The following is a 25,802-nucleotide window of genomic DNA, read 5'->3' as shown; positions in this document are numbered from 1 at the left end:
GCTTGGGACACTTAGCTGGGCTTTGCACCAACCATTTACCCAAATCATTCAATTAAGAGCCTTCCACAGCCTACAGAAAGGGGTCCCCAGGATATTTTATCATTACATTTTTCATTCCAAGACCTTGCTTGGAATCTCCAATCTACTCTGGATATTCTGCCAAAGTTGAACAGCCTGGAGCAAAACAGAACAATGCTTTGGTCCTGAAATAAGTGTCCAGGGCAACGGGAGCCAAGCTGGAGAAGGCAAAGAGACTCGGCGTGCAGTCCCACCGAAGTCATATTTTTTATTACTTCTCCATTTAGACAACAAGAGAAGGTTACAGAAAGCCTAACCCTTCATTTCCTGACTCTGCTTAGGTGCATTTCACATTCTCAGCATCCAAGGAAACTCCAGTGAAACATATTGTTAGGAGAAAGGAAAGCCAAGACAACAAACATTTGTCTCCCTTGCTGCCTAAACAGAAACAAAACTGCTGAAAAACAATTTATTCTCCAACAGACATATTTTCTGGTCATTGCTTTTTGCCCAAATTGCTGGTTTGTGTAAGCAAACTCAGGCTTGTGTAAGCAAGTCCTGTTATCTGGGGAAACAAACACAGCCCCATCCTCTGTGATATGCTTTTACAGGGGGGAAGAGAAAACAGCCTCTTACATTTTTTAAAAAAGATATTTTTAAAGACTCTGACTATTCATCATCAGGACTATTTTCAAGAGGAGATGTTTTCTTTTGTGTATCTTCTAGTTACTATGGCAGCTGGATTACTTTTTACTCATTAATCAGGAGACACCAACCAGAGAATCTCTCTTTCCCCCTAGATTTGGAGACTCTGCCTCTGATACTACCTTTTTAAAACTTCACAGATGTTGGAAATCGTTGTCTTCAAAAATGTTTCCCTTGATCTGAGAGTTTCACTATGTTTGGTGCGTTCCTCACTGCTCTATGTTTTCTCTCCTATGTGATTGGATGGCTTCTCTGGACCACGAGGTGTGTTTCGATCACTCCTTTCTCTTCTGTGTTTTCCCTTCTAACTGCTGTTGGGGAGGGGAGTTGCTGAGTCTCCAGAGTCAGGGGGCAGATTCTACAGAACCCTTCCTCTTCCTCTTCCTTACACACACCATTGCCCGGAAGGGCTGCTTTACTGTTAAAAATTGCCTTTTGTTTCCTTTCATTGTTCTTCCTCTTTCTCCTTCTCAAAAGTCAGCAGTTCCATCTGGATTTTCATTAGTAACACTTGGAGCTGCTGAAACAGTGATGAATGATGAACACAATTTGTAATCATTTGAGGGCCCAAGGGACCCAGTGACCATCTTTCCCGTGGTCCATATGCCCTTCTGAATACTTGGTTTGCATGCCAGTTGTTGGATGACTCCAAACATCATATAAAATAAGAAAGAAGGACCTGGTGGATCTTCTGCCTGTAGGCCAGAAGCTGCTAACTGGTTTGCAGAAATGTTTTGTTGGCGAGCACAACGTTGACCCATACCTGATTCAAAGAAGTCAGAAGACTTCTCATGGAAGTCTGGATACTTGAGGTTCTGCCTGCAGCACTTGGTGGGCTGAGTTATAGATGGCTTCTGGATGGGTATCCCCTGTGGCGTTGAATCCCTGGCTGGCCCCAGTAGGTATTTGAATTTAAGACCCTTGATGTTGTTCAATTTCCACCTCCTCCCATTTTTGTTTTTTTTTTCTTTCTAAACAGATTTTGAGATCTAGGGTTCTTAGGACTTGACCAAAACCAAAAAATCTTTAGTGGTAGCTTGAAAACTAAATCCAATTTACTGACCACTAGTCTGGTGTTTTAAGTTCTCTGAAGATGAAAACTATGTTTTATGGCTTCTTTGTCTCCTGCAGAATGGAGTACACACTCAGTACTCAGGAAATATGTTTTCTACTAAGACCCAGGACTGGACAGACCCACACAGGTGAATGTTATACCAACTTCTGTCATTACGAGCTTTTTGAAAAACACCCTGTGTGTTACTTCAAATAAGAAGGGCATTAATTTTAGGGATAGAGAAACATATTGCCAAGTGCAGAGTGTGCGTGTGGGGGATGGGATAGGCAAGAAGAAGGGAGAGACCTCAGAGTACATTCTCCACAAGTCGAAGCTTTTCAAGATGCTTTAAATGGAGTAGACTGATCTGAGGGCTAGAAATTAAGAACAAGATGGAAGAATGTTAGAAGCAGTACTATGAGCCCGACACTGATTTACCTAGAAGGCAGTGAAACATTGGAAACATTTTTATGTCCCTTGCCCTCCTCCAAGTAATAAATGGCACGTGTCCTTGTCTCCAGCACAAAGGGACTCTATCCACCCCTCCAGTCCCATGTTAGAACAATGCTACGCCTGTGGTGTAAGCGTGTATGTGTGTGTACCCATAAGCATGTACGTAGGTTTGGTGAGGGTGGGCAATAAATTACTGGGAAAAAGGTAATACTCTTCAAATTTTTGAGAGCCCTTTTCTCCTAGTAGCCATTCTCAAAGAGAACAAAAGATCAATAAACAAATCCTGGTGGTTTTGATGCTGCCGGAAGGAAAGCAAAAAGTTGGCCATAAAAGAGAACTCGGGCGGTGGTAATACTTAATCTAAACGATTCGTGGGGAAATGAAGCCATTATTATAATAAAAATAAAAGCTTGGCACCTGCCAGTGAGGCAGGCCCCCACTGAGACATTATGTCTGGGGGGTTCGGGCTCGCAGGGCTGGAAACGCTCTACCGGGGCGTCTACAATGGTCTTCCCACAGGAGCTTTGTCCTGACAGAGAAAAGATTCCTCAGAACAGCCCAACACCCAGTCCCTGCAAAGCCAAGCTCTTCTTCCTAATGAACCTCATGTGACCACTTGAACAGCATTCCAGCGGCACTTGGGTCTGAAAACAAGAGAGATTTCACAGTATGATTAGTTCTACACAATAACACAAGTAACAAGCAGGTTGACGATTATCTGTCAAATTTGGGGAGCTCTCGGTCCCACCATGAAATAACTTAGATTGGCTGTGTATCTCGTCTGATTCTTCGGATAATTGTTGGCTCCGTCTTTCCTTTCTTTCACATTTTATGGGTCTGATTGTTCGGCGGAACTCTATTTTTCTTCTCCGTGGAGAGGAACCCCCGAGGACCAGTCTGCAGGGGCCACTTAGAATAAGAGCTCCATTTGGTCAGGCTGACCACAAAGCAGACGCTCCACAGATTCTGTCCCCAAGGCCATTGTTCTTGCTGTCATTTTGCAGCCCTGCAGGGGCCCTCCATTCATATTGGCAGGTGATAAGCTATTTTCAAGGCACGGGTAATCATCGTAATTCAGCATTTTTCCTTATTAGCCCCCACTGAATGGAGAAAGTGCATGGAAGCTGCTCGTCTGTGCTGTTTCTTTTCTCTAGGTTTGGAGCTTTTATGCTCCAGATGGGCTACGTTGTTTAGCCAAAGGGATGCAATGAAAGAGGGTCTCCCAATTTTTCTAATGGTCACCAATTACACGGATGAGCACGCTGTGGGTTTCTTTCTTCGCCGTGAGAGAAGCCACCAACCTTGTAGAAGAGCCACGGTCATTTTCATTCCTGGTTCTTGAGACGCTATTGAACGAGACATTATCAAATGCTAGATGTGCACGTGGGTGCCTAAGTGTGGGAGTGTTCATTGCGGGTGATGAGGCAATTTTCCCAAGCACTGACACGTTTTGGGAATCTCTGGCATTTTCTAAAAATTTCGGCACTGATGGTAGGGAGACTGGCATGACCACAGGAGACCCAAACGCTCACATACTTTGGTTACGTGAATAGAGGAGAATGGGATTCAGTTTCTACAAAAACATTGGGCTTTACCAACACTGTAAAAAATGGGAGGGCTTATTTTCAATGAGAATGAAATAGACACACAATTAGGAACATTGAGACACACCTGTGATTTATGCAAGCCAGGGCAAACCCTCCTTCGGACCCATTATAGTCAATTATGTCTACGTGTCAGTCGTGCAGTTGCTCTTGGCGATCGACTGTTTACTTCATTCATCTAACATTTTTGCTGACAGCCTGGCCACCCTTTTGGGGAAACATGTCTATTGGGTCTATGATAGGAATATTTCCCTGTACTAAGCTGTACTAAGCTGGCGTTCCAGTTTCTCAGAACTATCCCATCTTAAAGTAGCGGATTATTTGAAAATTGTACTTTCTTTGACCAGGCCATACATTTAATATGCCTAAAGGGAAGCTTGAGGAAATTTTCAGTCTTAGGCTAATTTTGGAAGCTATGCATTTGAAATGTCTGAAAAAACAGGCAGTCGTAATAAGAGAGGTGCAGCTGGAAGGAAAAATCAAAAGAAAATGTGGCTCAAATGGGCCCGATTGTTAATGATTCCTTCTCTTTACTGGGCAGCAAACTTGACTGGTTTCGCTTTTATCACTTCATTTGATGATAACTTCACACTTACAGAAAAGCTAGAAGAATAAAACCCTTAACCCTTACTCACATTCACTAATCACTTTTTCATCCTGTTTGCTGTATCATTTGCTCACTTGCTGTCACTCTGCATGGGTTTTTATTTTATTTATTTATTTTCTTTCTTTCTTTCTTTCTTTCTTTCTTTCTTTCTTTCTTTCTGATTCATTCAAAGTCAGACGCACCCATTGTGGCTCTTTCCCCCTGAATATTTCAGTGCCTATTTCTCAAGACTAAGAACATTCTCTTATATAACCACAGTGCAGCCATCAACTTCCAGAAATTTAATGTTACTAAATACTCTTATGTAATCTGCCGTCCATATTCCATTTTTGTTTTTCAATTGGCCCAATTCTAGGATCACATATTGCATTTAGCCCCCTTGTCTGTTTAGTCTTCTCTAATCTGGAATGAGTCCTTGGCTCGTCTTTGTCTTTTGTGACACTGACATTTTAAAAAGGCAACATGTCCTTTTTTTTTTTTTTTTATAACGTGTTTCTCCTTTGGCATTTGCTTGATATTTCCTCCTGTCTACACTCAGGTTAAGTGTTCCCAGCCAAACTACTCATAGGTCACATGGTGTCCTTTTCAAGGCATCCTATCCCGAAGTAGCCCCTACCCAGATATCTTTGGGGAGTCTAATCCGCACTACTGCCTTCATCTTTCAGGAGATTTGCTCTCGCTTCAAGTCTAGCACAACACTCAGCTCGTGAAGCTGGTGACCAGTTCCCCAAAAAACTAAAAGGAAGCTATTCCAGGAGAGACAGGACGAGAAGTTTCAGAATTCAGAGCTCAGCATCAAGGCAGAAAGAGATTCTTGAGATAGTAAAACAATATTGATAATTATGCCGTTAATAATATTCATAAGAAATGCTGGTGTTTGTTAAGCCTGGCCATGTGCCATTCACTTGGTTCTGTGTTTTAAGAGTGTAACAGTTTTCTATTGCTATTAGAACAAATTACCACACAGCAGCTTAAAACATTGCAGATGTGCTGTAGAACAGTTCTGTGGGTCAGAAGTTCCCGCTGGGACTCGCTGGGCTAGAATCAGAGTCGCTGCAAGACTGGGTTCCTTTCTGGGGGACTCTCGCCAAAGATCAGTTTCTTTGGTCATTCGAGCTGTTGGCAGGATTCATTTCCTTGTGGTTGTAGGACTGAGATCCATGCCCTGGCGGGCTGTCCACAGAGGGCCACATCTGGCTTTTTGATGCCACCTGCATTCATTTTAGGGGAAGGAGCCTAAAACTGCAGAGGTAGGTTTGCGCTCTCTCATTTCTCTCTGACTGCAGCTGGAAAATTTCTCCGCTTTCAAGGACCCATCTGCCTAGCCCTGGCCCACCTCGATAGCCCAGGACAATATCCCTCTTAAGATCTCTAACCTTAATTGCATCTTTAAGTTCCTTTTGTGGTTAAGGGAACATATTCATCGTCCTGGGGTTTAACTAACTTGAGGATTTAAATGTTTATTGAAGACGACAGCCAAGTCTCTCTGGCTAAATTTGGGGTAGTGGGTGAGAGGGGAGAGAGGGCTTCACAGCATGGAGGTGCCAGACCCCACATCCTGTCCGGTCCCTCTGCTTCTAGACGAGTATGTGAGGTCCAGAGAGCAGTGGGAATGACTTGCGTAAAGTGAGCTCTGGGACTAGGGACTGGGCTCTTCTGCCCTTCACAAGCTCTTTGAAACTGTGGGCCACAGTGTACCTGGGAGGAGTCTGCTGATATATGGGGTCCCAGGTCATGTAGTGAGTGTCTACATGGGGCAGGCAGGATTAGAGGAGTTATACAGAAATATAACAGTTTCTGTCTGCCCAGGAGTTACATTTTAGTGAAGAAAGAAATAGAGCAAGTTTTACAAGTAAACAACAACAACAAAAAATTAAAATATCAGCTAATTGTGCATGATGTGCCAGAATTAAAATAAGGTGACTGACATATTGGGGGGCAAGGATGTGGGTCCTGGGAGGTCAGGGGAGGAGGAGGAAGGGAAGGAGAGAGAGATGCTGTTGTCTTTAGACTGGGCGCTGAAGGGAAACCTCTTCAAGGTGATATTTGAACTGTGACAGGACAATGGGAAGGAACCAGCCCCATTAATATCTTGAGAAGAGCAATTTAGGTCAAGAGAAACAGCTTGTGAAGGGTCTGGGAGCAGGAATCAGCAAGAAGCAATCCAGATCAGGACCCTCCTGTGTGTCTGGAGAGTGACAGGGAGAGGTCAGTAGTGACGAGGTCAGAGATGTGGAGGAGATGAAATCTGTAAGGCTCCTTTGAGTAAAGCACACATCTGTTGATTGTCAAGAATTATCTACCAGTTCTAGCTGGAGCCATAGAAGTCCCAAGTATAGGATCACGGGCTTCTTGGAAAAGCAAAAGCATGATGACCCATCAGATTTTGTATTTGCTCATTGGATGGGGTTCTAAAGCTTTTTCCTGGTTACTTGCTAAATTCCCAAATGACCCATCCCACTGATGCCCATTTGGGCACGTAATGGGACAGTTGGAAAATGGCTTTGGGTAACTGCCATTGGCCACGTGTACCATGGTAAAGTTATGCTCTTACTGACATCATGGGTCTGATTTGCATTTTAACATTCAAGGGCGGTACTCACTATACTTGTCCCGAAGAATAATCGGCAGATTTTATTTTGAAATCTCAGTAGGCCGAACTTCCCATTTGTAAAACTTTTCAGTTGCTCCTTTGCTGAGCACATAAAACGAATTTACTTCTGAACCGAGACCTTGTATGCCAAATTTTTACAGCCTCAAATATAGTATTTTATCACTACTATAAATGGTTCTTGACTCACCTCCCACAGACCCTCAGGGCTAAAGGCAAGAGGCCTCCCTAATTCACTTGTTTCTTTTCATAGAAGATTTCTAAGTGGAAGCCAGGTCATTGGGATAATATTTCAAATGTACAGGCTGCATTCTGCTAAACATAATAAATCTGCAATTTTACAATTGGCTTGGACAGCTAGCACGATTGTCCTGGGCTTTCCAGTGACCATCCCTTCCAGACAACCTCCTCTTTCTTTCAGGGCTCACCTTCCAACCTCACCCAAAGGCTCAATGTCAACACTGAATTGTAGAGGACACAGTAATATGGAGATCACAGTTTAGCTTGATTCATTTTTCTAGTGGAACACCCAGGTTTCTAGCAATTATTTTAGGGCATGAAGTTCTATCATGATGGTAAATCAAGCTGACAGCTCTTTTCTGGTTTAAATTAGACATTGGAGAGATTGAGAAAGTTTTCTACTCTAATATTCCACCCTCTGGATCTCTAGAATACACGTTACCCCTCTGTAGGCAACACTTACCCTTGGATTTTCTGGTGATCTATTTCCTTGCAGGTGGTGGGCTCCTCAAGTGGAAATGCTGCTCCCCAAGGGCCCTCATGGACCTCCCAGTCCCTGATGGCCCGGGGCAGGCATCTCTCCGCATTGCCTGCCTGGTTCATACAAAACAACATTCACGTGTCTCACCTAGTGGTAGGTTGTTTACAGATAGATAGAATGTTGTTTTTATGGGGGAAAAAATTGGGAAAAAAACCCCAAAATACCCTGGCTTCTACAGAGGGCCATGGGCACAGCTAGGAGGTAAAAAGGCTCGATCGACTGACCCAGCAACATCACCAGTGGGAACATGACTAGTATTTGGAGATGTCAGCCTGGATACCCCCTGCCTTCCCATACTCTGCCTTTGGGTACTTAGCCAAGGGCTGGTAAATGAGGCATGGCCCTGCCCAGACCCCGTCCCTGAGCCTGCTGCCTTCTCCGGCATGCTATGCTGTTTGGTCCCCATTCTGCTGCTCACGCCCTGGGTTGGCCCATGGTGCTGGAAGCCGAGCTGCAGGCTGTCGGTAGGGCTGCAGCCAAGGTTTGTCTGGTGGGACTTGCAGGGAGACTTCATGGAAAGGATGAGTCTGGACTTGTACCAAATTACACTCCCGTTGACTTTTGGAAGGCTGGAATCTCAGACTCTAGAGGTGCGGAGGCAATTCACTGACATTCACTGTTGGCCTCACTCTTGGTTGGAGACTTGCCTTTCAAGCAGCTGGGTACCAATATGCAGATGCTCTTGCCTCACCCACACTCGGCTTCTCGCTATTCTGGTGTCTGCTTTGTGGCTTAAATTGATTTTTTTTCTCCTTAACCAGTGGAGCTTGAAGCTCTTGCTACCATCTGGTAAAGGACTTGAAATGGCTAAGGGGCAGTGGCATAGGGAGATGGGACATGGGGTGAAGCGAGGAGCCCTCACAACAGGCACCGAAGCCACATTGTTGCGGGGTGCCCGCCCAGTGACAGGCACTACTCTAAGTGCTTATGACCCAGCGGCACACAGGTTAGAGGTGTGGCCCCTGCAGGGTGGCAGATATGATAGGAAAGACAGTGGGCGGAAATGGAGAGAAAGCAAATAAAATTTAGTTTGCTATCTCTTGGTTTCTCTCTTTTGAAGAACTTGGGTCATGATACCCTTTTAGTTTTCATTATAATCTCTTCGGCCTTATGAGAAGGTAGAAGGTGGGCAACTTACAGATGGTTTCTTTTGTAAAACAGAATGGGATTAAGAAACCACAGAGTATACGGCTTGCCCAAAGATTTTGTGGTAGGGGAAGGATGGAGCTAAAAAGATCCTAAGATTTCAGATTCCATTTTCCACATTTTTATAAAATCAAGTGAGACCCAACCTTCCAAAGTTCTAGTCATTACTACAGGTCTCTTTTCCTTTTGTTTTGAACTTGATAGAGACGTAGGCTGAGATCCTGACTGCTAAAGGATTTTAGAAAAATCAAACGTATTTCACCAAAAGAAAGTAATTTGACAACACTTTCCAACTTGTTACGCTTAAACATGCAAAAGAGACACTCTCATTGGTTTCTAGATACTTCTGGAAGGGTGAAATCCATTCCATCATCCCAACTGCCCAGACCCCCAGTCACTGGAAGTCTAATGCCACGAACCCCACATAGCTCTCAGGAATGGTAGATTGTCTTCCGAAACCCTCCGCCCCGTATATTGTGCTCGGCCACACTCTGTGCTTTTTTTCTGCTAGGTTTGTTTTGGAAGTGCTTGGCTCCATTCTCTTTGTGCAAGCATACGTGATCCAGACAGCCTTGGCTTGCAGCTCGACTTTGCAGGTCAGTTACACAACAAGTAGGAGGAATTTTGATTATACCCGGCTCTGGGGGAAAACAGCGTAATAACACCAAGAGCCAAGATGATGAGCTCATGGCTCTAGAATTGAACTTAGAATACCTCGCCACTATTTTCTTGTTCCCCATAAGTAGAAGAATGTGAACTTGAACATAGGGCAGGGAGCAGGGGGAGACTTCCGGGGGCGCAGCTGAGGAACAAAGGAGTGTAACCGGGAATGAAACAAATATGGCAGGTTGTGGACCTTTCCGTGGCTGTCATTACGTTCTTTCGGAACACGGTATCTGAGTGCAGTCTACTCTGGAAAAAGAGCAAATATTTGGGTGTCTGTGAGTTTGGAGCTGTATAGTCCCAAGTTTGTTTTTGGCTCTAAAACTGGCTAGATCTGTGACCTTGGGCAAGTGACATCAACTTCCTGGGTCTCGGTGGTCTCTTCTCTAAAAGGGAGCGAAGGATTTCAAACAGAGAGGATTGTGCAGAGGATTAAATAAATATCGTGCTTGCAAAGTGCCCACCTAGCTGAGCACCTGGCATGAGGTTGACAATAAGTTATAATTATTACAGTGTATCTGCCTCTGCTCCGCTTCCATTCTCAGCAAAGTATTCTAAGCATGTTGAAATGATATGTTTGGGGCGCCTGGGTGGCTCAGTGGATTAAGCCGCTGCCTTTTCGGCTCAGGTCACCATCTCAGTGTCCTGGGATCGAGCCCCGCGTCGGGCTCTCTGCTCAGCGGGGAGCCTGCTTCCCCCTCTGTCTCTGCCTGCCTCTCTGCCTACTTGTGATCTCTCTCTCTGTCAAATAAAATAAATAAAATCTTAAAAAAAAAAAAAAGAAGAAATGATATGTTTCTATGCCCATCTTCATCAGCGGGTGTATATCCCCATCTTAATCAACTCTGATTACCTATTGGAATCGCTTGGGGAGTTTTCAAAAAACACTGTTGCCTGCGACTTACCCCAGACCCATGAAATCAGAAACATCGGGAGCCAGTCCCAACATTGCATTTTACAGCTCCCCGGGCAATTCGAATGTTCATTTAGGGCTGAGAGCCACTGGCCTTCCCCATCTACGTGCGAGCCCTTTGAGAGCAGAGAACATGCTTTACGCTTTTTCATATCCCCATCTTAGCCTGATGTAGATGCTCAGCAAATATTTCTTGAACCAGATTTTTAAAAATGAAAGAAAGTTGTCCAAATCCCCAAGACTGGGCTCATATGGACACATTCCTTGGGCAGCAGATAAAGGCAAGGGTACTAGCCCATTGTTATTCTCACACAGGGGATTTGAAAGAGTGGGGTAAAGAAAGGTCAAGGTCCTTTCAGCAGACAGTTCACCACCCACTGACCACATGTCACTCATCACTGGACCTTTTTTTGACTCTTCAGTTGCCAAGGGATCAGAGAAGTGAGAGCAGAATACTTTTAAGAGACTCCATCAGCTAAAAAAGAAATAGCAACTCCTTCAAAAGAATTCCTTTGATAGAAGGAGAAAGACAGACCCTGCCAAGGGAAGATAATAGACAAGGCCGGAGGGGCAGAAGAGAGAAATCAGGAAAACACAGCAGGCGCATGTTTGGGACAATTTCGTGCACAAACATATGATGTGAGACCTCAGCACGCACGAGCCGCGGTCCCCGTCCTCACCAGGGCGTTCGCTGTGTTAGTGTTTGTCTTTTTGGCAGGCACATGGCAAGATGGGGATTCCCCATCCCGTGAGCTCAGGCATGCTTTGGCCAAAATATATGTGAACAGACGTTACAAGTGCCACATCTTGGGGACAGCATTAAGAGCTGGTATACTTTCTTTTGCCATGACAAGGTAGTGAGTACTCCACCAACCCAAGTCCTGGGTTCACGATCGTGAGGAGCGGAGCTCCCAGCTGACCCACAATGGGGAGGCGGCACGAGTGAAAAACACCGTTGTTGCTTTAAGTTCTTGAGATTTGGGGGTCCTCTGTGATCAGGGCACAACCCTGCCTATCCTAGCTTAGGCTTGCGACAAAGAGTTTCTAAGCCAACAGAGTAAAACAAAGTTATGCACAGGTTGCTTGGGGCTGTCTAACTGCTCTGACTTCCTACAGGCATAAAATGGGTCAAGTTTCAACACCTCCCCACTCCTCAGTTTCTGCATCTGTAGAGATCATTGGATCATAGATGTGAGAACACAAAAGCTAACATTAAGGGTTTAGCGGTGCGCTAAATGGTGATGGAGCTTGCTAAACACTAGGGTGGATGGCCCTATTTTTTGTGGGATAAACGGAGCAAGTGATAGGACAGCAGCGAACACAAAACCGTGCGATGAATATTTGCTAATTGAATTAATGCGGAAAGGTGGGATGAGTAAGAGATGAGGGCACCTAGGAACTGCTGCAAATTCTTCCAACACTGGGTTCTCTCTTTTTTAAGATTTTATTGATTCGTTTGTTGGAGGGGAGGGGAAGAAGCAGACGGGGAGGGAGAAGGATAAACAGACTGCATGCTGAGCGTGGGGCCCGACGGGGGGCTTGATCTCACGACCCTGAGCTCATGACCTGAGCTGAAATCAGGAGTCAGGCACTCAACCTGTGCCTCTAAGGTTTTGTTTTTTTCAAAACCCTCATCCCTGAAAGGAGGTATAATTTAGAAAATGTGGGGAGAGGGAGGCTCTCATGAAAAATAAAAACAAGCAGTTTACGCTTTTTTTTTTTTTTTTTAAAGGCAGGACTGTCTAATGGAGTTGGCTCATTTCTCTTTTCGTCAGCAAACTGGTGACAGTGCTTTTAGACTCCAATCCTTCTTCTGAAGCTGGACTGTGTTTGGCCCTTTAAAGACCAGAGCCATCCTGGACTAGCCATGGAGCTGATCTAGGAAGCCACCTGGGTCATGCACTAAGGTTGGCGGGACAGTGGGTGGTGCCTTTGGTTTGGAAGGTACCCAAACTGTTTGATACTATATTTTTCTCCCTGAACATTTTTGGAAGAGGTCCGATGGGAGATATGGGTACAAGTGAACTAGAGATCCGTGATCACGGTATCTGATCTGAAAAACCCCATATGTGTGCCTCATTGGAAAACTAGAACTTGAACTTCTTGTCTCAGACATTTGTTTCTTCTATGAATGAGGTCTCACTCCTTCATTGAAAGATAAAGTAGCAAGGGTAAATGAGATTGGTTCTCTAATTCCTGGACCTGAGGTTTGAATTTAATCTGGGACAGGGTGGAGAGAGCACACTTCATATTCATGTGGAGGAGAGAGGGTTGTATCCTCGCAGAATCTAGTTTTGTCAAAGAGCGAAGGAGTTTCTGTGGAAGTGAATAAAACTGTGGAGGTTAAGGGCAGCAGAAGAATTTGGAGCTAACTGAGAGCATGCCTGCCTACTTTCAGTTATGGATTCCCCTGTCTGCTCTGCCCAGTGTCAGAACATTCCAGATGTAGGTCCTCAAAGCTGACAGTTTCAGGTGAACAATGACCAATTCAATTTCCACAGCTATAATCAACAGTTTCACTGTTTGACTGGGACATTCACTCATGTCATTGGGCATAAAGCTGTAGCCCAGTGAAGTACCATGGTTGTTGTGTGTAGAACTGAGGGAGGGGGCAGGGAGTAAGGTTTCCTTTTATCTTTTTATGATTCCATAGAGCCCAATACTAATACGCTTTTCTCTAGAATTAGAAGAGAAGAGCATTTGGTTGTATGGGTAGAAGAGTTGTGAAACACATGGGTTTGGGTCTCGGGCTTTGCAGAATCAATTCCTGGTTTATCAGTTACCAGCCCCATGACCTTACACAAGTTGCTTGACTGTTCAAAGCTAAATTTGTTCATCTGTAAAATGTGAACAATGATGACATCTACTCTTTAGAGTTAAAAGAAGAAATATGCTTAAGGAATTTAGTATAGCACCTGGAGCATTAGGTAAGCATACCATAAATGCTATAGCAATTAGCTTACTGTTATAGTTAGGCCATGGGGGGACAGGAAAGAAGGGGATTAATAGGTTTACTCTAACCTTGTGCTTTTTATGTCAGATTTATTGAAATATTTTTGTAATGTAACATTTGCCCTTTGTATGAATTTTGACAAATGTGTAGTCATATAATCACCCCTGATAATCAAGACATAGGACAACATGCCAAATAGTTGTCTCCTACCCTTTATGATGATGGCATGGTTATTATGAACTGAAGTCCATAATGTCCTCAGATTTCCTTAGTTTTTACTTTGGGTCTTTGTCTATCCCAGGATGCCCTCCAGGACACCACATTGCATACAGCTGTCTTGTCTCCTTGGGCTTTTCTTGACTGTGACAGTTTCTCAGACTTGACCTGTTTGATGACCTTTACAGATTTAAGAAGTACCCATCTGGGTATTTGACAAAAGACCTCTCTATTTGGCTTTGTCATGTTTTTTTCATAATCAACCTGGGGGTGTGGGTTTTGGGGTAGAAGACCACAGAGGTGAAGTGCCATTCTCATGGCATCATATCAAAGGTATATGCTAATTTTTTTCTAAAGATTTTATCTATTTATTTATTTGACACAGGGCAAGAGAGTGTGCAAGCAGAGGGAGGAGCAGAGGGAGAAGGCAAGCAGACTTGGCACTCAGCATGGAGCCTGATGCAGGGCTCGATCCCCTGCCCCTGAGATCATGACCTGAGCGGAAGGCAAGAGTTGGATGCTTTACGGACTGAGCCACCCAGGCGCCCTGGGTGTGTGCTATTAATCTAACACTATTGTTGTTGACCTGATCACAAGGATGAGGTAATGCTTGCCAGGTTTTTCCACTATAAAGTTCTCCCCTCCTCCCTTCCCTGCTACATTCTTGGAAGGAAGTCACTGTGTGACATCTACACTTAGGGGATGGAGAGTTATGCCCCACTTCCTGGGGGGAGGAGTGCCAAATAAGTTACTTGGAATTCGTTTGCCCTGAAGATTCATCCCTTCTTCTCCATTTATTTATTTATTCAACAATTTATTTATTTATATTGATAAAAATTCATGAATTTTTATTTTATACTTTGGTTTATAAGCTAATACTACTCTGATCATTGCTCAAATTGCTCCCACTTTGGCTCTTGGGAACTCTTTCAGGTCTTCCCCACGTCCCTTTGAGATACCCCCCAGCACTGTGGAGTCCTTCTTTCTTGGAGGACTTCCTCATTTTCTATCACTACAAGATGCTGCGGGTTCATCTTGTATATTTCCTGCCCAGACCCAGACCCAATGTCCTTTTTTGGAGATTGGTATTAGGAAATCAAAATCTGGACCCGTGGTGTGCTCATTGCTACTTAGATGTCTTAGTTTCTACATCCCCTCAGCTGACAGAGCGTGGAGTACTTTAATTCCTCCAACTTAAAAAAAAAAAACCAACAAAACCAAAAAAATGATTTTCTTAAGCTACAGAATGGCTGAAATAGTGCAGTGAATAATTTTATGTGCTTTAGGTAGATCTTCCCCCCGAACCGTTTGAAAATAATTTGTAGACATCATGACATTTTATCCCTAAATACCTTTTCATCCATCTCTTACACAAAGAACCAGATCCTATGTAGTACAACACCATGGCCACAGCTGAGGAAATATTAATTCAGTATTATTCAATTATATTCAGATATTCTTAATGGTCCCCCAAATATATTTTTTTTAACTTTAAAAATCCAGGGCACCTGGGTGGCTTAGTGGGTTGAGCCAGTGCCTTCGGCTCAGGTCATGATCTCAGGGTCCTGGGATGGAGCCCTGCATTGGGCTCTCTGCTCAGCAGGGATCCTGCTTCCTTGCGCCACCACCCCCCCATCTGCCTCTCTGCCCACTTGTGATCTCTTTCTCTGACAAATAAATAAATAAAATTATTTAATAAAAAACTTTAAAAATCCAGGCTCCGAAAAATATTTACACATTTTCTTAGTTGTTTTGGCTCTTTATTCTCTGGATTAATTCCCTTTCTGTTTTTTCATTCTGTTGTTTTTGTTGTTGTTGTTGTTGTTGTTTTGTTTTGTTTTGTTTTGTTTTTTAAGAGTGTGGGTCAGTTGCCTTATCACTATCCCACATTCTGGATTTATCTTCAGGCTAGTGATCTTCAAGCGAAGTAAGGGTTTCTCAACCTCAGCATTGACATTTTGGACCAGATGATTCTTTGTTGTTGTGGCCAGTCCTGTGCATTATAGAAGGTTTAAAAACATCCTTGATGCTCGTAACTAGATGCCAGTAACAACACCCCAGTCATGACGACCAAAAATGTCTCAAAACATTGACAAATGTCTCTGGGGTCATAGTCGCCTCCAGTTGAGAAGCATTGGTCTAGACAAGGATACTAGGATACTAAGTAATGTTGTGTAATGTTGTCAAGGATACTAGGTAATGCTGTGTACCCTTAATGTATCACAGCGGAAATACATGGTATCAAGTTGGGTGGAACTTACCATACCAAGTATAATAAGTTGATAACCAGCAAATCCCTCCATTGTAATTAACTGTAGAAGTACTTGGAGTCTCTACAATCATCCTGTTTCGTTTTTCATCTAATGATTTTAGCATCCACTGATGACTCTCTTTTGAGTCAATACACTAGGGGATGTAAAATGATAATTTTCTACTTCTTTCCTTGCATACAAGCCAGCTGAAACTCTTGTAAAGAGCCTTCCCCTTTATTTTCCCTAAATCTTCCTTTCTCTCTTCTTTAAATATTATTTTGCTGCATAGATTATTTTATTAATTGAATTGTGATTCTTCATCATCCTTATGTTTTGATGATCCAATTATCCCAAATTGGCCAGTGGGAACCATTCACACTAATTACTCTGTCATTTCCTATGAATATATAAACTAGTTACAATGATTCAAATGAAAACTCTATACAAAGATATACCTAGAGTAGCTTCCCTTCCATCTCCTTCACCTCTTTCTGTATAGGTAACATTTTCATTGGTATTCTGGTTTATTATTTCTTTTTAAATTAAAAAATGTTTTAAATTATTTATTTGTCAGAGAGAGAGAGAGAGAGAGAGAGAGAACTAGCAGGGGTGGTGGCAGGCAGAGGGAGAAGCAGGCTCCCTGCTGAGCAAGGAGCCCAGTGCCTCACTTGATCCCGGGACTCTGGGATCATGACCTGAGCCAAAGGCAGACGCCCAACCGACTGAGCCACCCAGGCATCCCTTTCGGGTTTATTCTTTCTGTATTTCTTATCCAAAAAGTAGTTAAAAATGTATATGAGCACACATGTCTATTCAAAAGGTAGTTTACTGTGTATGTTTTTTGCACCTCGCCTTCCACTTAACAGTACCTAGTGAAATCACAATCAGTTCATACAGACCTTCTTTGCTCTTTCTGTGGCCACACAGCCCTCCCTAGTGCATGTGTACCTTACTTTATGCAACCGGCCCTCCATGCTTGAACATTTAGGATGTTTCAAATAGTTTACTACCACAGATGATGCCACAGAGAGTTACATGTGAATATGAATTTGTGGATGTGTATCCTCAGGGTAAATTCCCAGAAGAGATACTGTAGGGAAAGGATAAATGCATAAGTAATTGTGTTCTAGACTGCCAAATCTCCTGCCACAGTTGTTGTAATATTCTTCCTACCAGTAATAAACCAGAGCGTTTGTTTTCCTACAGCCTTGCCTGTATAAAGCATTGTAAGCTTATGACTTTTTGTCAAGCTGACATGTGAGAAATGGTGTGTCATGGTAGTTTTACTTTGCATTTTCTGTAAAATGAATGAGGTTAAGCATCTCTTTTTATGCTTAAGGGCAATTTGTTGCACATGATTTTTAAAACCTACTTCTTTCTCCTTCATTTCCTGGCTGTTACCCTAGGTCAGGCTCCTATGACTTACTACCCAGATTTCTGAAATAATCTTCTGCTGATTTCTCTGCCTGCTGTCATTCTCCCTTTCAGTTATCCTGAACACAGTTAACATGTTACCACATTAATCTTCTTAAAACACTTCTGCAAAACATTCTCTCTCTCTTTTTAAAGAACTTTTAATTGGTCCCTTTAGCCACAGAATAGTTTTAAACTCATTAATCCAGAATTCAAGATATGGTTTTCTACCACTTCTGTAAACTTCTCTTTCTTTATTCTCTTATATTTACTTAACAGTACCCCCCCCCCCCGCCAACTTATCTGTGGAGTATATGTTCCAAAACTCTTGTGGATGCCTGAAACCATGGGTAAAACCAAACACCAGGTGTACTATGTTTTTTCTTAGGTGTACATACCTAGGATAAAGTTTAATTTATAAATGAGGCATCATAAGAGATTAACACTAAATACTCCCCCTTTCTGTGATGATCAAGTACGATGTGGTGAGGTGAAGTGAAGAGAATGACAGAGGCATCGTGACGTAGCGTTAGGTGACTGCTGACCTTCTGGCAACACATCAGAAGGGGGATCGTGTGCTTCTGGACCCCAGTTGACTGCGAAAAACTGAAACCATGGAATGTGAATCTGTGGCTGGGGCTGGTGGGCAGCTATATTGTATTCCTTCTGCAAAATTGGTACATTCGTTGTCCTAAAGTCCATGGCAAAAATTCTCCCCTCCAGACCTTTTTCCGCTGCTTTCCAGTTTGAAATCACCTCCCTAATGCAGCTCTGCCTTCTTAGCTGTTTAAATTCCATGCAAACTCCCACTCCCAGCCTCTTGGAAGCCTTCCTCGACCACTTCAGGGCCCAGACATTCCCTCCTCTTCTAGATTCTATTGCTATGAATGTCTGTCCCCCTATTTGGCAATGAATTTTTATGAGCTTTATCTTGTAAAAAGTATTTATTGTTTAAGTATAGTTGATATATAGTGCTATATTAGTTGAGGGGCACAACTCAGTGATTTAACAATTCTGTACATTACACGATGCACACAATGACACAAAGGTGGTCACCGTCTGTCCCTCTACAGTGTTATTACACCATGATTGACTATACTCCCTACTGTAAATTCTCTCTCTGTGACCTATTTATTGTAGAACTGGAAGTTTATACCTCTTATCCCAGTCACCTGTTTTGCCTACTCCACAACCCTCTCCTCTCTGCCAACCACTGATTTGTTCTCTGTTTTTATGAGTCTGTTTTTGTTTTGTTTTTTTTAGATTCCATGTATAAGTAAAATCATATGGTATTTGTCTCTGACTTTTTTCACTTAGTGTCATATCCTCTAGGTCCATCTGTGTTGTCGCAAATGGCAAAGGCTCATTTTTTATGGCTGTATAATATTCCTGTGTGTGTGTGTGTGTGTGTGTGTGTACGTACGCATCACACCCTCTTTATCCATTCATCTACTGATGGACTTGGATGGCTTCCCTATTCTGGCTATAGTAAATAATACTGCAGTAAACATCAGGGTGCTTATATCTTTACATGTAGTATTTTCATCTTCTTTGGATAAATAATAGTGGAATTACTGGATTGTATCCTAGTTCTGTTTTTAATTTTTAGAAGAAACTTTGTACTGTTTTCCACAGTGGCTCTACCAATTTACAGTCCTACCAACAGTGCACAGGGGTTCCTTTTTCTCCACATCCTCTTCGACATTTGTTACTTCTTGTCTTTCCGATTGTAGCCATTCTGACAGGTGTAAGATAATAGCTCCTTCTAGTTTTAATTTGCTTCTCTTTAATAATTAGTGATGGTGAACATATTTTCATGGGTCTGTTTGCCATCTGTTTGTCTTCTTAAGAAAAATGTCTATTCGTGTCCTCTGGCCATTTTTTCCAGCTGGATTGTTTGAGGGTTTTTTGGGCGTTGAGTTGTATAAGTTCTTTATGTATTTTGGATTTTAACACTTTATTGGATGTGTATGATTGGCAAATACCTTCTCCCATTCAGCAGGTTGCATTTTCATTTTGTTGATGGCTTTCTTCGCTCTGCAAAACCTTTTTATTTTGGTGTAGTGCCGGTGGTTTATTTTTGCTTTTGTACCCCTTGCTTGAGGAGATATATCCATAAATATTTTGCTAAAGCTAGTGTCAAAAAGACTACTGCCTATATTTTCTTTTGGGAGCTTGATGGTTTCAGGTCTTTAATCCATTTGGAGTTTATTTTTATGTATAGTGTACGAAAGTGGGCCACTCTGATTCTTTTGCATGGAGCTCTAGATCTCCTAGCACAGTTTGTTGAAGAGTCTTCCTTATTGTGTATTTTTGCCTCCTTTGTCATAGACTAATTGCCTATTTAGGCGTTGGTTTTTTCCTGGGCTCTCTATTCTGTTCTGTTGCTGTCTGTGTCTCTTTTTGTGCCAGTACCATACAGTTTTGATTATTATAGCTTTCTGGTATATCTTGAGATCATGGAGTACGATACCTGCGGCTTTGTTTTCTCTCATGATTACTTTGACTATTTGTGTTCTTTGGTGGTTCCATTGAAATTTTAGGATTATTTGTTTTAGTTTTACTAAAAATACTGTTGGTATTTTGAAAGTGATCTCACTGAATCTATAGAGTATTATGTGTGGTATGGACATTTAACGATATTAAGTTTTCCAGTCCATGAGCATGGAATATCTTTCCATTTATTTACATTATCTTCACTTTATTTCATCACTGTCTTATAGTTTGCAGAGTACAGGTCTTTCACCTATTGGGTTAAATTTATTCCTAGGTATTTAATTTTTTGATGCAGTCGTAAATTGGATTGTTTTCTTAAATTCTTTCTGCTACTTTGTTATTACCGTATAAAAATGCAACCCGTGTCTGTGTATTGATTTTATATCCTGTGTCTTTACTAAATTCATTTATTATATCATATTTTTTGGTGGAATCTTTAGAGTTTTCTATATATCTAGCATCGTGTCCTCTGCAAATAGTGATGGTTTTACATCTTCATTTCTGATTTGGATACATTTTATTTCTTTTTCTTTCCTAATTGTTGGGGCTAGGATTTCCAGTACTATGTTGAAGAAAAGTGTTAAGAGTAGACATTCTTTTCTTGTTCTTGATCTTAGAGGAAAAGCTTTCAGTTTTCACCATTGAGTATATTAGCTGTGGGTTTTTCATATATGGCCTTTATTATGTTTAAGTATGTTCCCTATAAACCCATTCTGTTGAGAGTTTTTATCACAAATGAATGTTGAATTTTGTCTCATACTTTTTCTTATCTCTTGAGATGATCATATGTTTTTTAATCCTTTGCTTTGTTAATGTGATTATCAAGTTGATTGACTTATGAATATTGAACTATTCTTGTATTCTCAGAATAAATCCCACTTGATCCTTTGAAAATATTGTTGAGTTCAGGGGCGCCTGGGTGGCTCAGTGGGTTAAGCCTCTGCCTTGGGCTCAGGTCATGATTTCGAGTCCTGGGATGGAGACCCACATCTGACTCTCTGCTCTGCAGGGAGCCTGCTTCCCCACCCTCTCTCTGCCTGCCTCTCTGCCTACTTGTCATTTCTGCCTGTCAAATAAATAAAATAAAATAAAATAAAGGAAAATATTGTTGAGTTCAGTTTGCTACAACTTCATTGAGGACTTCTGTAGCTACGTTTATTAGGGATAATGACCTACAGCTTTCTTTTTTTGCTTTTTGTAGTTTCTTGTCTGGTTTGGATATTAGGGCAATGCTGGTGTCATAGAATGGATTGGGGAGCTTTCCTTCCTCTTCTGTTTTTGGAACAGTTTGATCCTTATAGCCTTTTTCTTGTATTACAAGCACTTAAAAATTTTAAATTTGTGTATATTTTCCTCCAAGAGTAGGGACTAAAGCCATTTAAATGGGTGAAAATGAAGGGATTTTTATCACCTACTTCTAAGTCAAAATAAAGGCACACTGATGCCTATTTTATTGACAAGGTAAGGAAACAGATCTTAGTGACTGGATTAAGATCAATTATTAAGTCAGAGGGTTATAAGTATGGACCCCAAATCTTAGGTCAAGTGTCATACCTATTACTATAGCCCCTAAATGAAAGCAAACAAACAAACAAAAAAAACCCCCACAACTTAAGATATTAAGTAAAAATGACTCCTTTTACTTATTCTCTCAATTAATGAAGAAATATAATTTAGAAAACTTTGATTTATCTTAAAATTTCCATTCAAGATACTAGCTATAAAGATAGAATTTCGTATCCAATCATCTCGGAGCATGATGGTGTTATATAAAATGCTCTCTTTGCTTTAAGCCTTATCAAGAAGAGAAGTCTAAGGGAGAACAGATTGGTGGTTGCCAGAAGCAGAGGGTGAAGAGTGTCTGAAGGTACAAACTTCTACTTATAAAATAAACAAATCCTGGGATGTAATGTGTAGCATGATGAGTGCACTGTATATTTGAGAGTTGTTAAGATGGTAGATTGTAAAAATTCTCATCACGAGAAAAAAAGTCTGTAACTCTAAGGTGACAACTATTAACTAGACTTATTGTGATGATCGCTGCACATGTAAATAAATTTTGAATCCTTTGTACACCTGAAATGAATATAATTTTCTATGTCAGTTATATCTCAAAGAAGAAGAGAAATCTAACCCCGTAATAATAAAAACATCCCTGTTTTTTCCTAGAAAAGCAAATTCAATATTTTCCTCAAAATACAATAGCCACTTTTGATCATGTTTCCTTTTCTCTTCTCTATCTGGTAATCTTCCCTCGAAATAATAAATATCTCCACCCAGGAACTAGACAAGATCAGAGTCAGTCTGGAATTTGAGTTTTTTTATATTGGGTGTTGAAAATCTTAATCTATAGTTGCACCAAAGATCTGAAAAAGAATAAAAAACTCAGAAAAAAAATTCCACCATCTCCAACAACTCACCTTTACATGATATAGAAGAAATGTCTCAGAGCAACTGATTTTACTTTTCTGTAACTCTTCTAGAGATTGTCTAGCTCAGGTTCAAAGATGAATCTATGTTATTAAAATGGAAGAAAATGGCGCTAATATCCCTTCTCCAAGAAGACTCTTGGGAAAATCCAAGGTAAATTATTCATATATTTTAAAATTCATATTTGTATCTTAAAATAATGAAATTTGATAAGTTGTGTCCCCTTCAAATCTCCCATATAGTTCTAATATTTTATGAAAAATGATTTATTTCTTTATTATATGATTTATTTCCTCTTCTTGGCCCACAGACAAAGTTTGAATAGAGAAAACCTCATTTCTAGATCCCTTGATATCCTGAGCCATGCATCTCCACTTTAAGTTTTGGCAACTCTAAATTCAGTTCAACAAACATTGTACATGATAAATTTATTGTACCTTTATTATATCCTAGGCCTGCTGTTAGCTCTTTTTGTAGCACAGTGTATAAGTCATAGAGCTTATGCTAAGTAATTTAGTGAGGCAGAAGGGTATGTATGCACCAAATATTATACAGATCAGCTTTAAAAAATATTATTGCTGGCCTAGAAACAATGGGAAGCAAGAAAAGAGATTTAACTCAGGTACAAAAAGTGACAAAGACTCCGCAAATAAAGTGATAATCGAATTCAGCCAGGGCAACCTAAAAATTCACAAGGTCCAACGTATAGAGACTTCATAAGACAAAATTTCTAATTTAAAATGAGAATTTAGCAGCGTTTAGAATGTCCTAGGCACTCTCCTGTGATCCCACAGAACACTGTACCTCTCTGTATTGTGGCAGCTTGCCTTGTACAAGATTTAGCTCCAGGTTACATGGACCAGCCAGAGAGGGCCTTACAGTAGGATCACAACCATTTCAATTCGGAATTCCCAGTGCCACAGGGAGCACTCAACACATTTTAAACCATTAAATTTTCGTAAAAGAGTAAATGAACTAAATGTTTCAGTAGCACTTTGCAGAGTGAATCAAACTTTCTAACTTACCTCTTTTTGCAAGTTGATTCTTTTGGATTTTAAGTCCCCAAGTGGCCTACGTCTAATAAGGATTTTATTTTCCAGTGGCTGAACTTGGTCTTGTCTGGAGCTACATCAGCTAAGCGAAGGGTGGGCATAATGTAGATCCCTAGTGACTGTGGTTGTCACTGTTTCCCGGTTTTGGGATTTTACAGTAGGCGCGCACACACACACACACACACACACACAATCACACCCCCTCTGTGATATCAAAGATGCTGGCATGTTCACACAACATACAATAACAACAAAGGTGCAAAAGGAAACCACAAAAATTAGCTGGAATATGAAATCTAATGGACGAATATAGTTTGGACTCAAGATAGTCAGGACATTTATCCCTGCTCCCTGCAAGGAAGACCACCTCCTGTCACTTCACAAGATAACTCTGGAATTTGCTTATCTTTTCAATTTTAGTACTTTTATTACGTCTGTTTAGGTCTATTTTTGCTTCCCAGAAAATTAGCACTTTTGCCTTTAAATCTCTTGCTGTAAATGTTAACCCCTTCCTAAGTGTGATTTCATTATTAGATTTTATTTTCCAATAATATATGCCCCACTTCATAATGGAAAGTAATGGGAGAATGGCATTCAAGTTCCTAAAACCTCTGTTTCATTATGATATTATAAAAATGCATCATTTCCACTGAGGGCAGAGAGAATCTGTGACAGCCATCAGATAAATTATAATTCATGTATAATATTTAAGAATTCAAGGAAATCCTTTAGGTAAAGTTGACAAAAAGTCTACTTAATCCTGGCAGAGCCTGACCTCTTGCAACCTCATGAGTGTTTGCTGAAGCCTTGGCTTCACGAGGCAGCTTATTAGAAAGGTAATTCTCAGGCCCGACCCAGACCTGTGAATCAGAATTTGCATTTTGACAAATCCCCTATGGGATTTGTGTGCACATTAAAGTTTTAGAAGGAGGAGTTAGCCAGTCATAGAGAAACTCCATGAACAGAAATTACTCTGTCTTTAATTTAGCTTGGGTTTCCTCCCAAAGATCTACAGACCCAAGCATTAATAATTTTCAGTATCTTGATTAAATTTACATTAAGATACATTCCTGGAATTTGGTGGTCTCCATATATTTCATTTTGTATCCATTACAATGGTTCTGTGTTGTACAGACTGTCCGTCTCCTCCTTACCACAGGAAAACCAGGCATGCGTGGGGAGAAATGGATCAGCGATTTGAATTAGAGAATGATACGGAAGACTGACAAGGACTGTTCATTGTATGGTGGGGGTTTCAACTCAGTCACCACATTGCTTTCTTCTCAAAGAGTTGTCTTAGGCTTCAGCCAATGGAGTCATTTCTGCAAAGGAAAACCCCCAAACTTGGGGGTTTGTGAATAACATGCCAAATAAATTAGATTAATTAGGCACTTCTTTGCTTGAGTTTCTTTCTCCCACCATGGTTTATCTCTTTATTTGTGACCCTGAGAAGCCAAGGAGAGGCCACATTCTATGTAACTAGAAACATGGTTGCTGAAGGTATCCCTTGCCAGACAGCTAACGACCAGAGGAAAAGATGCTTGTCCTTTCCTTAAACTTGGCTTTACTGGTGGTAACAATGACATTCCTGCTGAAAAAATCAAGAGGTGTGGGAAAAAAGAGAAAAAAAAAACTATGTCAACTCTTAAGGTAACAAAAACAATGTGGCATACCCAAGCTGCATCCCAGACATCCTTCTTCACAAGGCACACATTCTTCGTAGTCTGGGTCTTGAACTTCACCTATATAGGAAGAGTGAGAAATAACGATTCATTTTTGCTGAGTGGAGATGCGTTCATTGCTATGAAAATATGTTGGCATGTAACTTGTTTTCTGCCCTTTCCTTTTCTCAGAGACAATGAATTTTAATTCTTTAGCTGTTTCTTTGTTTTTAACCTCCAAATGTCTAAATGACATGATTATGATGCTACCTACCTCTTGATTTTATTCTTAGGCATTACCTGTAATGGTAAAGACTAGCTTTGTTTCACCACCATTCCAACAGACATAGACATACTTTCCATCCTCCCAAATGATAAATTTTGCTTGATTAATATTCAGTATTTATAGTGTTTGTAATATTTATAATATGATTATTCTATTATTATTCATATTTTGATGATATTTGGGCTCTTGTATACCTTTTTGTTTTCTCTTATGCTGCTATTTTTCTGGCTTCTTTTTTATTTTTAGAGTATCTGTTCTTAATTCATCCTCAACTGTACAAGTAGAAATCTCCCAGCTCTTGCTTAGTTTATTTTGTTCGTTTTTAAATTTTTTTTATTGTGTTATGTTAGTCACTATATAGCATTAGTTCTTGATGTAGTGTTCCAAGATTCATTGTTTATGTATAACACCCAGTGCTCCATGCAATACGTGCCCTCCTTAATACCCACCACCAGGCTCACCGTCTCCCCACCTCCTCCCCTCTTAAA

General features: G+C 41.2%; 1 protein-coding gene and 1 long non-coding RNA gene across 4 annotated transcripts in view; one reads left to right on the top strand and one right to left on the bottom strand.

Annotated features, from left to right (window-relative positions):
• Positions 1-25,802, bottom strand: part of PCSK5 (proprotein convertase subtilisin/kexin type 5) — a 449,308-nt gene that overhangs the window by 60,732 nt on the left and 362,774 nt on the right. For both annotated transcript variants that reach the window (XM_082694464.1, XM_082694465.1), the window contains exon 24: positions 25,041-25,109. In XM_082694464.1, the coding sequence (XP_082550590.1) occupies positions 25,041-25,109 (69 nt within the window). The remainder of the gene's footprint in view (positions 1-25,040; positions 25,110-25,802) is intronic.
• LOC309845955 lies at positions 13,371-25,341 on the top strand. Of its 2 annotated transcripts, XR_014301617.1 has the most exons (5): positions 13,371-13,482; positions 14,110-14,327; positions 21,679-21,752; positions 22,369-22,468; positions 24,527-25,341. It is a non-coding gene; the product is annotated as an uncharacterized lncRNA (long non-coding RNA). The 2 variants fall into 2 exon arrangements; XR_014301618.1 differs by lacking the exon at positions 14,110-14,327 and having other exon boundaries at positions 13,380-13,482.

The sequence above is a fragment of the Mustela nivalis genome (genome assembly GCF_964662115.1).
Source record: "Mustela nivalis genome assembly, chromosome: 13".
Taxonomy (NCBI): domain Eukaryota; kingdom Metazoa; phylum Chordata; class Mammalia; order Carnivora; family Mustelidae; genus Mustela; species Mustela nivalis.
This window is presented reverse-complemented; position numbering and strand designations above follow the sequence as displayed.